We start from the raw sequence: 13,376 nt of genomic DNA, 5'->3' as shown, positions 1-13,376 counted from the left end.
TTGTCAGTGTTTGTGGGGCTTAGCTGCTTTTTTTTGGTCTTCTTTGTTTTGGAGCATGTAGGTGTTATGCCGGGTTTTTGGTCAGGGTTGGGTGTGTTCGAAGCATCTGCAGTTCTTCTGTGAAAGTCATTTTGCAGTGTCTGCAATAGTTGCTTAGATTTTGCAAATGTGCCCCAGAGCTCAAAAAAGGTTGGGGACCAGAAATTATCAGCTAGGTGGACTAATGGTCTGATGTAAACTAAGGTAGCTTCTTACATTTCCTAAGTTTGCATAGGACTGTGGCTTTAAACTGAGTAGTTATAACCTGAATATGTCAATACGTCCCCTAGATACCTCCAATTTTAAATAAACTGTGAGTTCACATCCAGAGACTGTATTTACCCTTCACTAATTAATCCAGAGTTAGCATGTTATCTTGTACAGTGAAAGCCAGTGTATCACAGCAATGAAGAGTGTGAGCCAAAATGTCCACACACCAAATCTCAGTACTTATGCAACAGAAGTCTAGACCAGCCTTCCTCAGCCTGGTGCCTTTCAGATATTCTGAATTGCAGCTAGCATAATCCCTTATCACTGGATCTGCTGGCTAGCGGGTGAGGAAAACAGAGCCCAAAACATCTGGGAAGTTGCAGAAGCTTCAACCAGGTCATCTGTCTAGGCAAGAAGAGAGGCTTAAAACCTTTGATGAATAAAAATATTAAAACTAATTACTGTTTTTCAAAAATAAGCAAGAAAGTTAATTCCCAGAGCAATCTATGTAAATAAATATTACAGGCAGATGGACTTTTGAATGTATTTCAAGATAATACTCCTATCCAAATATTACATACTATTAATTTATTGTTAGGGTGATCATTATGACATTCCTAAGTCAAGAAGGGCACATGGATGGTTTACATCAAAGTCTTCAGCTGCCAGGAATTCCCTTTGATGGGGAGTGGTTCTGATTTAATTGCTTAATTAGCAATTAGTCATTGCAGCTTTCAGCCCTGCTGAAAATAATAAATCCCAAGAAAAATGGCCATTCTACATATATTGCTTAGAAGGAAGAAGTTAAGTTGAAATCAGTATTTAGAAAAGGGACATAATGTTCATATAACTATTTAGGCTTGTGAAATAATAAACTCAACCACTTGGACTTTGCAGTCCAATCCTGTACAACTGTGTTCTTCTTGGGGCTTGTTCCTAAATTAAGTCTTTACAGGATTGCAGCACTAGAAAAATGTGTGAGGGCAAACCTTATGTTACCATTGTGGCACTACTCCAGTGTAGCCTTTTTTGTGGCAGCAAGTCAAACTTTACAAACATTATGTGATTTCAGCCCAGTTTACAAATGGGGTGGAAAATTTGAGAGTAAGATCAATGGTTAAATGATAATAAGCAAATATACTTTGCTAGAAAAGCTGCTTCTAACAAGCCAAAGGTTAACTGGGAAAACTGGGCATTCATGGAAAACCTTTTCAGCCCTATGTGTTTACCAGCATTTATTTCAGCTACAGACCTGAAGTCTTGACTCTAAGCAGATGCTAAAGTATTGAGCAAGAAGTTTACTACTGTTAAGAAAATGCCCTGTGTCTTTCCTCACTCCCAAGGTTCACCCCTGAAACAGGGAGAAAGAAGTACAGACTGATATTTTCCCCAAATTGTCAGGAAGTGGAGCAGAAGCACTCTGAGCTGAGTAAGTAAAGGAGAGAAAATGTGTGCTGTAAAAGGAGGTGTCTAGAGGTGTTGTGTGAATGTTCTCCTTCATTTCTGATCCAGTTATAAATTCGGTTCAGCTAACGAAAGGAGCAGGACCTGCTGTAGTTGTGTGTCTGCTGTATATGGTTTCTGTAAGAATTACTGATCTAATGCATAGCCCTTAGTATTCATATACCACTTCTAAGTTGGCAGTGGTGGCAGAGGATCTCTCTCTCTCTCTCTCTCTCTCTCTCTCTCTCTCTCTCACACACACACACACACACACACACACACACACAAACATATACAGCTTGAATTATTGAGTTCAAGAAGTGGCAAAGGAGTGGGTGGGGAAGGAAGCCATGGGCAGGTTCCTGCTAAGAGAAAGACATGGACCCTGTAACATGGAGCCCGGCCTTTCTAGCATCAGACAGGCCCAAACCTGCCCCTTACTGTGTTGCTCAGCTTCACCGGAAATACTCAGCTTCACCAGAAATGCTGGCATGCATTCCATTTGCCCAAATTGGTGTGATAGAACTGTTGCAGGTTCTTGAAAACCACCAGGCGTTAAAAACCAAGGATGCATATTCATCATACATTTAAAGTGCATTATCTCCCACAAAGAATCCTGGGAAATTTGTTAAGGGTGCTGGGAACTGTTGCTCTGTGTAGGGTAAACTAAAGTTCCCAGGACACTTTGGGTGAAATAATGTCCTTTAAATGTAGGATATGTGCGCAGTTCAGATTTTCTGCCTTTAAGTACTATAGGTATCACCAAACGTAGGGAGGGGAAACAAGCAGCTTAGCCTTGCACCACCTCATTGGTAGAGTCCAACGGCTGCTTGAAGAAAATGCACTTTTTACATACAAATTGTAACTGAATCATACACTAGAAATTAAAATAAGGCTGCAGTCCCCAAGCATGCTTACAGGAAAACTAAACTCCATCAAAATCAATGGACTCACATCAGAGAAAAGACGTTGATGACAACCTGAATGTATATGAAATATACCATATTTTTTCTTTAAGAAATATAGCATGTGGGACAAAGCTCTCCCCATCCCAAAATGCACTTTGCCCCTTCCACACTCTCCCCAATATTTTTGTGCTCTCTACCCCTTTGCGCGGGTGCCTCCAAGGTAAAGTACCCTGCAATCTCCAAGATAAAAATGAAGGATGAGGGAATATCGTAATCTCAGCCAGAGGACAAAGGTGGGAGAGGTCAGTGTACAAATCACAGCACCAACTATACCATGGATGGCAGGGAAGGATCAGGCAAGGAAGCATCTCCATCTACCCTTGTTTCCTTGGGTTACTGTGTCCTACACTATTCTATGTCTCTCTCAACAAGCTGACTAATCCATTGAAATTGCCTGTGTTCCTGGGGAAAGATGCACTGTTTACTTCTTTGTATGTTAAATCTCTTAAACTCAAAGTGTTTTGTCAAAGATTGATCCAGCCACAATCCCACAGTAGAAGAAAAGTTAAATATACAATTATTTATGAAATGGTCTAAATATAAATAAATCCTTGTGGAGAGTTTGCCTCACCCCGTCTGAGGGGTAGATTTTGGAGGGTTGTGAATTCTGGTGGATTTTGAGACACCATACACTTTGTATGACCGACCTTTGTTGCATGGTAACCATGAGGTTTTTGTTTAGATTATTGCTTTCCATTTTTTATCTTGATATTTGCATATTCTGGATTTCTGCCTAAATCACACACTCACAAAGTGTAATTTGTACTTCCATGTACTTTGCTTTTAGTTTTGCCCACCAGTTGTGCCTGGTGTAACAACTGGCAGTAAGCAGAGGACAGGCAAACGGCATAATTGATAGCATAATTGATAGCAACCACTTTAGGCTGCAATCCTAGTCCCACTTATCTGAGAGTAAGCACCACAGAACCAAGTGGAAACTTCTGGGTAAATATAGGTAGGAGTCCACTGTTAAAAGTGAATTAAGCCAGTTCATGGGTAAAGATGATTCCATTGGCCATGCTAGCATAAAAACCAAATGTTCCTATTTATAGGCAATGTATCTTCAATTACCAGGTAAACAAGAGGGGGTGGTTTTCTCCTCCCTGCCTTGCAACTGACTGCCTACTGCTGTGGAGAGTGTGGGGATTAGCTGGGTGTCTGGTCTGATTCAGCAAAGCTACTCCTGCATTCTTACAGGTGGAATCTTCTCCTCTGCCTTTCCCCCTAGTCTTCAACTTTTTCAGACCCTCAGCTCATCTTTTACCCAAACATGAATTTGGTGACCCTTAAAAAACACACACCCAAAAAACCACATATTTACCAAAAATCAGGATGCAACCTAATGTGGGTCCTGAACCACCAGTTGAATACCAAATTGCTCTTCTCACACATGGACCTATAGGGTGACATTCAACTAACCTTTACACAGAGTAGACCCATTAACATTAACACACCTACATTAGTCATGTGTTAATTGATGTCCATCAATTTCAAGGAGTCTATTGTGAGTAAAGCTTAGTGAAATACAACCCGTGGACACAGTTTAGCAACCACTTTTAGCTCTCTTGCAAAAGACACACAGAGCAAAAGGGTTAATGATGTCTGCCTGGCATAAGCCCTCCCAATGCACCATCAGAAACGCCAGGCTGTGTCATGCAACCATCCCAGCATATATGCCTTGATGTCCTCAACACTCTCTGGAGCCACAGTCCAAACATGCTGGCACAGAAGCAGGTGCACATCTGCAAGGAAGGTATTATTTGGGTCTGGGGTAGCAGCCCATTATCACCTGAACTGCTTCTTGCATAAGATACCAGGGACCAAATTATCTGACCCTCGCTGCCGCCCTGCTTGGGAGCCTTAGGCATCCTTAACATCCTGCCAAACAGCACAGGAGGGCTTTTAATCACAAGTCAGGTGTAAATGTGTGAGTTGTTTTAAAGTCACCTGCATGGGATCAGCCACTGCTGGCAGCAAAAAGACCCTAATAAGCAGAGAACTTACTTTGGCCCCAGTTCACTAGGGCCACCTCCTTATCCTTATCACTAGCTCCGCGTGATAAGCCTCCTTTCCCCCATAAGAAGAGCCTGCCTCTCCTCCCCATCGCCCAATCACTGATAATGGAAGGGTTTGCCGGGGTCTGCAGAGTGAGCATCCTTCCTCCGTCTCTGGGATCGCATCCCCCCATGTCCGTCCCGTCCAGGGAATAGCGGGATCGCAGCCTCGCCCCTCTTTCCCCGCCGCTGCCCTCTCCCCGGCTTGGCCCCTGCCTGCGCTTCCGCAGCCTCACCGTCCTCGTAGTTCTTGAGGTAGTAGTCGGGTCCGGGTCCGCCTCGGCTCTTGGCCGGGTTCTTCACGTTCTGGAACTGCAAGAAGTCTGTCCTCTTGCCGGCGAAGCGGAGGAAGGCGGGCGCCAGGCCACGGGCCAGGGTCACCAGACGCCGGGAGCTGCGCGGACAAGGAGCTGCGTGAGAGAGGACGGATCCTGCGCAGCCCAGGGCCCGACCGGAGAGGCAAGCCGCGCTCGGAGCGCCGCCATCGCGCCTCCCCCGGTGCACACCGAGGGCGCCGCTAGCCCGTCAGGCCGTCAAAGGCCCCGAAGGGAAAGAGGAGGCTGCCCGGAGAAGCAAAGAAGGGCTGCACTCCCGCACCGGCTGCCCTCGCCAAGGGGCCGGAAAGCCACCCTTCGCCCCACGGAAGACCGCCCAGAGGGACGACGGGGCATCTTCTCCAGCCCTCCGGAGGCAGCCGGGAGAGATGCGGCTGAGAAAGGATACCTGGAGCTTGCGCTCTCCCGGCGGGCAGCGACGAGACCCTAGGACGCCCCTCTCCCTTTCCCCGCGGACCGGCTGGAGGGCAAGCCCGCCCCGTCTTGGGCATCGGCGCGGGCTCTGGAGGGATTCCTTCGGACTCTTTCCCATCAGGGCCCCGTTAATCGCGTAGGGGAGCGGTTCTCCTGACCAAAGAAGCCCTGGAGTGACCGCCCCCTGGGACATCGACGGTTATCAGCTTCAGATTCGCCCTTTCGGGGCTGAAACCCGCTCCAGAACCGGGCGCGGGCGGTGGGGCTAAGGCAAGCGGCAGCATTTCTCTCTCCCCCCCCCCCTCCAGCCAGCCTTTCCGAGATGCTTTCTCCATTGCAAACATGTGCATCTTAATAGGAACCATGGCCCGGCCTCCTCCTCGCGTCCCAGCCGCGGCTCGGCGAGGCCGTGGAGGGGGGACGCGCGGAGCGCAAAGGGCGCGCTGGGGTAGCGCGCGGCAGGGCGAAGGGGGGCGCCGAGGCGAGCTGGCAGGAGGGGAGCGAGCCCGTGGGGTGGGGAAGGCCGGGGAGCCGCTGCCGCCCCTCCTTACCTGAGGAAGTCCAGCCAGCCGTCGTGGAGGATGGAGGGATCCAGCTGCAGCGAGAGGAAGTTCTCGCTGGTGACGCGGAGGGGGCTCCTGGCGCTCACGTCCAGGAGGATGAGCGTCCGGCCCGGGGCGCCCTGCGGGCCAGTCCCGGCGGGAAGGCGCCTCACCCCGGCCTGCGAGGGGAGCGAGAGGTGAGCCAGCAGCGCTAGTCCAGGGGCCAAGAGGGCCAGGAAGCCGGGAGGGCCAGCGCTGGGGCAGGGCATGCTGGGCCGAGGCCGAGGGGGGCTCCCCGAATTAAGTCCCGCGCCGGGCACAGCCAGTCGCGGGCGGCTAATTGTCCGGAGTGCAAAGCGTGGGGGCGAAGCTGCCTTTTTTCCCCTGCCCCCCAATGTTTTGGTGCTGGTGGGAGAGGGGAGCTCACGCCCCTGACCAGCCTTCCCCGGGGCCGGTGCCAAGACGCCTTGTTCGCCAGCGCCGCCCCTGGAAGAGCCGCCGCCTGCGGACATTTTCGCTCTCGCAAAGGTAAAGGGGAGTCGCTCCGGGGTTAACCCTCTCGGCACGGGTTCCCCGAGGGGCCAGGCCGGCTCCCGGAGGGGGCTTGCGCGCATCCGGAGGGAGGGGGAAGGGGGAGATGGGGAGGGGATTGGCCTCCCCCCCTCCGCGCGCGCACCGGGCTTCCTTCTCTCCAACTGCCGGGTAAGAGGCCTCCCGCCGCCGCCGTTGCTAACAGTCTCGCTACAAAAAGGTGGCTTGGCAAGAGCAGCCCAACCGGAGGCGAATAATGGGAACCCCCTGACCGTCGTTGCCTCGTCTCTCCCCAGCCCCGACGCGGAAACCTCGCGCAAGAGTAGCCCAAGAGATGGGTAGGTAAGCAGGGGTCTGTCTCTCCGTTCACACAATCTTTTCCGCCGGCCTTTGGCTCTGGACAGTCAAAAATCTGGGGGCTGGAGGGGAGCAGGGGTGCCCTGCAGCTCCACCAACACCCCACCCTACCCCACTGCCAGCCTTTGCCTTCGGTGCTGAGACTGGCGTGGACGAAAGGAGGAAGTCCCGGCGCTCCCGGGAGGAGAAAAAGGGAAAAGAATCCGAGCCCGGACGCAGCGCGGGTGAGTCGTTCCCGGGAGGATGGTTTTCATCTATGGGTAACGCGGCATCTCCCCGACGGGAGAAGAGATCTCTCTCCCTTCTGCTACGTTTTCGGTGGAGGGGCCTTACCCCGGCCAAGGGAATCTCCCCCACCCACCCCGCAACGGACCGGAGACCCACATGTTGTAGGTCTCCAACTCCCGCCGCTCCTTACCGCTAGACACGCTGGCCAGGGCTAATGGGCGAGGGACTGTGGGAGGGAGAGAGACAGGTTCTCCATCCGTTTGCTTAGGGATGAGCCAGAGGGCAGGCGGGAGGTGCTTCCCTTTGAATCGGAGTTTTTTTGCATTTGCGGGGTGGGGGCCTAAGAGAGAGGGGGTGTCACAGGGCCATTTATTAATCCAGCTGTAACCCCTATTTGACTGAAGGGTCTTTCTCTCCCCTCTCTCTGTCAAACTACGCGCGGCGTCTTCACTTGGGTTGTTTTCGCGCCCTGTTTCTGCGTGAAAGCCCCCAGTTCAACGCCGCGGAAGTGACTTGCGAGTAAACGTGCCAGAGGTTGCAGGACTGCGATCTCGTGCTTCGCGCTGCGGTGGAAACCGAGTCCAGAAAGGGCGACTTTACTGCCAAAGAAATGCATATTGCTCGAGCATTGGCCAAGAGCTGATCCCGGTCGCCCGGGACCGCGCGCCACAGGATTTGTCCCGGCTTGGAACTGCTTAGTCCCAGAGTGCGGGAATATATATTTTAAGCAGAGTAACCCATTTAAGCAATGCAATCCTTTTTTATGTCTGAGTCTCGTTCCTTTCCTGGAAAGGAAAACCCGGGTAAAACAAAAGGGATGCAGAACACAAACACACACAGCCCATCCGCCCTCCAACTCTTCAGTTGTCTTAGTGGGAGTGCAAAAGGCCAGGTCGGTTTGGCAAGGAGACCGGCTCGATTTATTGCCTCCCGGGAGTTGCTGTTTCTCGGTGAAGTCCGTCACATTTCTTCTGTAGTCAGCCTTGCGGACCTCGATAGATTGGAGCCCTGCTATGGAGACCGAGCGATCTCCAAGCCTAGTTTTAAACATTTATAGGGGAGGGTTAGCCTCAGTCCTCCTCTGGGTTTCCTTGGTATGCGAAGAGCTCCCAGATGGTGTGTCCAACTGGCTCTTTGCACTTTCCCGGTGTTCGAAAACAAGTTTCCCTAGGAGCACTGCCGTTGTGTGCGCACGCTGGAGATAATAGTTGTTGTTGTTCTTTTACACTGCAGAAGGTTTTTATTTAAGTCGTAAGACTCGCTGGTTGTGAATGAAATCTCCGGGAGTTTCGGATCTCACCCCAGCCGTGCCGGATTCTGCGCCTTCTAATTTGGAAGTGTGCCCCTTGAGGCTTACACTCCCAAGTAAGTGTGTGTAAGATCGCGGCCCCATAAGGCTTTTGAGCAAATCCGCGCGCAGTTTTTGTATCGCCTTTATCCCACCGCAGAAATATCAACTGATCTACAACTTGTCCTTGATCTCAGGAGAGCGACCTTCTCATGAAATCAGAATGTCTCCAAATGATCCAAGTCCTGCTTGTGCGAACATGCTCTCGGGATGTGCGAGCTGTGGGTGCAACTCTGCCTTCGGAGATGCCCAGTTGTACTTGGGGTTGGGGGAAACGGCTTTGAGCTTTGAAAGAGGTGCTGCGATGGTAGAGGTGCTGCGTAAAACTGCTGTTTGGAATCACGAAGATGGAAGAACTTAGTCCTGGCGCTGACAAAAGACTACCGGAGAAATAGATTAGATCTTGGGGCGGTGGAGGGGGGTGGAATTAGGCTGGGCCCTTGGTTTGCAAGAAAATAACGGTGGACATGGACAATTTCCTCTCCTCGTTCACGAGTATTTATGCTCAAGTTGACACTACTGAAGAACTTTCCAAATTCACAACAGTAGCCTGAGGGGGTCCTCGAGCCCAGTAGCCTGTCTTTGACAGTGTCCAGAGCCAGATGCGCCAGGAAGCGCTTTCAAAGGAGGGGGCGGTGAGAGGAGGGGGGTATTCCCATCACGGCTGGCCTCTGTAAATGTAAGCAATATCAGAAATGCTACGCATATATTCATATTAAAGGGCATCAGACCCAAAGAAAAATTAAAAAGTGGTTCCTTTCAAGGCACGGCTCACCTGGGAAACTCTCTTTTAAAGAACCATGCGAAGTGTAGTTTGCCAAGGGTGCTGGGAACTGTAGCTCTGTGGGTGGGGTGGGGATAAACTACAGGATCCCCAGGACTCTTGCAGAATGGGTTTTTAATATATGGCCTGTACGCAGCCTGAACCACTGTTTTACGTCGTGTAAGCCTGATGCCCTGTAATATAAATACATACATTTAACATAGGAATTATCAGCAAACCTTCCCTTGAGAGACTCTAATGTTTAAGGCAAGGGGTGCCTAATATCTTACGTTTCCATAGGCTAAAACTGGGCCTTGCGAGAAGCAAAGATCAGATCTGTTTCAAGCTTGATGCCTTCGGGTATAAATGGGGCAGTTTCTTTTCAGGTATTCCTGGTTTTGTGCGGTTCAGACACATCCTTCCTTTGTTCTATTCTTTTTTTCAAAGACGAAGTGTTTAAATCTTTGCTTGTGACCAAATAATTCTGATTGAGCTTCTCTTTACCGCCTTAAAATCAACTGGGAGAGCAGAAATATACTATTCAGGGCTCGGGGCGTAATGGTATGAAGGTGAACTTCTTTTCAACGGCCCCTTTGCTCTTCTGCACTAAGAAAGACCCATTGTACATTAGATAACCCGGCCGTCGCGCATCCGACGAAGTGACGCGCAGGAAAGCAAATGCCACTCTCAAGTCTTGTCCTCTTCAAGGAAAGGACAGGGCTCTTTGTTGTTTCCGCTGCAGTAGACTTAACGCACTACCCGGCGCTCGGAAGTCTAACGTGATGTTTATTCTTTTGGCTGCGGAGCTACAGTCTCTTGGACCGACATTTCGACGAATCTTCCCAGAATGGTGGCTCCTGGCTGTTGTGGTTTCAAGGGGCGATTGTGGCCGCGTGTTTATTCAGAAGGAAGTGCCACTGTTTTCAGCGGGGCTCTCATCTGCCACCTCAGTCAGGTTCCCATTACACTTGTTGGGGAACAAAGGTGCGCCAGGCGCTGCGTTCCACTTACCTCCCAACACAGTGGAGGGGACTGCGATCCTAAGCACATTTTCCACAGGAAGAAAAACAATATGATTTTTTTTAGCACTGGGATGAAATGCTGGATGAAATACTCACAGGGTGTATGAAGCTGGCTCTGCATAAGCGCAATTGCTTCCCGAGCCCTCAAGACCTTGTGTAAAACCTACTGAAATCAACGACGCCTTGCCTTCATTTTTAGATTTTATTATGTTCTTTGGCCATCTCTCCTCCCAAGTAGTATTAAATCCCATCTGCTGTTTCGTTGCTTGCGTTCCTTAGCACCGAGGGCGACTGGTCTTTGCAGTGCAAGCCCACGCGTGTCTACTCAGAAGTAAGCACCACTGATGTCAACGGGACTTACTTCCAGGTACCAGATAAGACCACCGCCTCAGTCTGCTTTAGATTTAGCTGCTTTAGCTGCTTTAAATGACCTGATAACCTGCAAATCTTGTCACATTCTTACTTCCTTTTTCAGGCCATTAATGAATACATATTTTTTTGTTTTTAAAAAGCTCCTGGTGAATTCACCGTTCATGCCTGACCAGTCTTGGCTTCCTATATTTTATCCAGCTGGGGAATCCAGAAAAATTCGTGCTCCCTTCGTGTCATGATTTTTAGGTGCTTTCCTAGGGTTTTGTTTGTTTGATCTTTTTAAATTCATTTTTTGCTTTTCATGAGGAACGGAGTTAACGGGGTGCTTTTGAACAGCTTGAGGATGAACAAAGTCTCTCCTATCCATTTTTATGACACTGTTACGGGAGGGGGAATAATTACAGTGCAATGCTAGTCTAGACGTATCTAATCTGAAGTCCCATTGAGCTCAATGGGCAGGCGGGTATAGGATTGAAGTCTTATAATTCCTAAATGAAATGTATTTGCTTGGGTGATCCGTGAGGAATCTCCATGGCCCCCGTTTACTCAGTCTGGACTCTCCAGTTTGTGATTCATGGCCTCAGAATTCGGAATTTGTCATTCATTATTTTGATATTTCTCTAACTGGTAACACATGCTCCAAGGCCAAAACCTCTAAGTAGAGGAATATATAAAAATAATAATAAACTGCAAATTGGGAAGTCGGGATTTAACCCCCTATAATGGGATGTTGCAAACTGAGTCGATGGCATTTCCAAATGAGATGTTGCAGACATAAATATCGAGGGTGGAGTGGGTGTCTGGAAACCTGGGTTTTGTTTTGTTTTTTGAAAACGTATTTTCGCATGGACAGATGTTTAGCAGAGGGACGAAGTGCTGACGTTGGCTGCTTTGCAAATGAGGCTGGAGTCTCCAGGAAAACCCTGGAAAGCAGAATCCTGAATTCCCAGCCTAATCCCTCGCTGGAATCATGAGATCCCGCATAAGGGCATTTCCACCGAGTTTATAGTCAGGCAAAATCCCCAGAGGGAGGGTGTGGGACTGGGCAGCAAGCCAGCGGGCAGGCTGATGTATCTAAGCTGAATCTCCTCAGCCATTGTTCGAGGTGAAGCGAAAGGATAGCAAGGAGCGAAGTTCTTTCTCCCAAATGCCCCCCTTTGTCGCACCCGCAGCGGTGCCCTCGCCCCATCCATCCTTAATGGAATCCTCGCCGAAAGCAGACGTTGCCAAGAGAAGTAGCCGGCAGGGGGCGCACTGCACGGAGCCTCTGGCTTTCGGAAGGCCAAACAGACGGCAACCAAGAGCTTGATGATGTTCAACGAGCGCCTCCTGGCGGGCGAAAGCCCGATGCGTTGCCATTTAGGGCATAAACTTGGAATACTTAGCATTCCGGTGCATCCTTCGGAGCGCCCCTTCTGCAGGGCTGGGAAGGGAAGGGAAGACCCGTCAAACAATGCTGTTCTAACCACTCTGGCCTTGGCCAGCGACATTTTTAAAAGGCGGGGGGGGCGCAATTTAGATTGGTCGAAAAAGAAAATCCCCAAAGAGCAGGTGCCTGGCTTCGCTGGGTAAGCCCAGGTGATTCCTTGCTCGGTTCCAGGAAGCGCCATCTCTTGATATCTCTGTTCACAAGGACGGCGCAAGAAGACATCTCGCTGCCCTACGCCAAACAGCAAAATAGCACACACGTACAGCCAGGCCAGCCAAGTAATTTGGGCATCCTGGACAGAAATACAGTGGTACCTCGGGTTACATACGCTTCAGGTTACATAGGCTTCATGTTACAGACTCCGTTAGCCCAGAAATAGTGCTTCAGGTTAAGAACTTTGCTTCAGGATAAGAACAGAAATCGTGCTCCGGCGGCGCGGCAGCAGCAGGAAGCCCCATTAGCTAAAGTGGTGCTTCAGGTTAAGAACAGTTTCAGGTTAAGAACGGTCCTCCGGAACGAATTAAGTACTTAACCCGAGGTACCACTGTACCTTTCCGTTTCCCTGGCAGCAGAGATACAATTATCCTTAAGTCTGTTAAATTTGCTGCCCTTCCATGACACCCAGTTTCAGCTGCCTGAGGCTGGTCCCGTCTAGGCGATGACACGTTAAAGACTCCGCCGTAAAGCGCCGCGTTTGGTGCGATGTGAAAAGGAGGAATAGACACTACCGTGTGTGCACTAGCCCCATCCCGCTGCGTTTACATTCTCAGGAACTGCCAGGGGAAATCCGTCCCCGTTGTATAGCCGCAGGGCACCGGATTCCTGGAAGGCAGCCTGCTGTCCTTTACGCAAGGGAGTGAAGAAATGCAAGACAGGGTAACAAACCCCCTTGGCACATTCCTTCAGTAAAACTTCATTTTATTGCATTTATACCCCCTTTTTTTTCTCCAAGGAGCTCAAGGCGACTTACATGGTTCTTCTTCCCCTCCTTATTTAATCCCCACAACAACCCTGTGAGGTAGGTTAGGAAGAAAGGCAGTGACTGACCCATGACCAAATGGGGGTTTGAACCCAGGTCTCCCAGGTCCTAGCTAGCACTCTAACCACTGTTCAACACTGCCTCCCAAACGATCACCGTCCTGCGTTTGAGAATGGTACGAATACCGGATAGCCTGTTTTCACACCCGTCAAGATCAAGGGGGGGGGGGCTTTTCCAACAGGAATGATCTAAAGGCCTGTGGTCCTCTAGAGGGGTTGCTGGACCAAAGCTCCGCAGGTCGTGCTGGCTGGGGCTGATGGGAGTTGGACTACTGCTCTTTGC

General features: G+C 50.0%; 1 protein-coding gene across 1 annotated transcript in view; it reads right to left on the bottom strand.

Annotated features, from left to right (window-relative positions):
* Positions 1-6,819, bottom strand: part of HPSE2 (heparanase 2 (inactive)) — a 117,254-nt gene extending 110,435 nt beyond the window's left edge. The window contains exons 1-2 of the mRNA XM_083615219.1: positions 6,015-6,819; positions 4,951-5,108 (exon numbers count right to left, since the gene is read on the bottom strand). Coding sequence (XP_083471345.1) covers positions 4,951-5,108; positions 6,015-6,619 — 763 coding nt within the window. The 5' untranslated portion in view covers positions 6,620-6,819. The remainder of the gene's footprint in view (positions 1-4,950; positions 5,109-6,014) is intronic.
* Between the last annotated feature and the right edge of the window lie 6,557 nt (positions 6,820-13,376).

The sequence above is a fragment of the Podarcis filfolensis genome (assembly GCF_964270895.1).
Source record: "Podarcis filfolensis genome assembly, chromosome: 5".
In the NCBI taxonomy this organism is placed as follows: Eukaryota; Metazoa; Chordata; class Lepidosauria; order Squamata; family Lacertidae; genus Podarcis; species Podarcis filfolensis.
The sequence above is the reverse complement of the archived record's forward strand: the minus strand, read 5'-3'. Positions and strand labels throughout refer to the sequence as shown.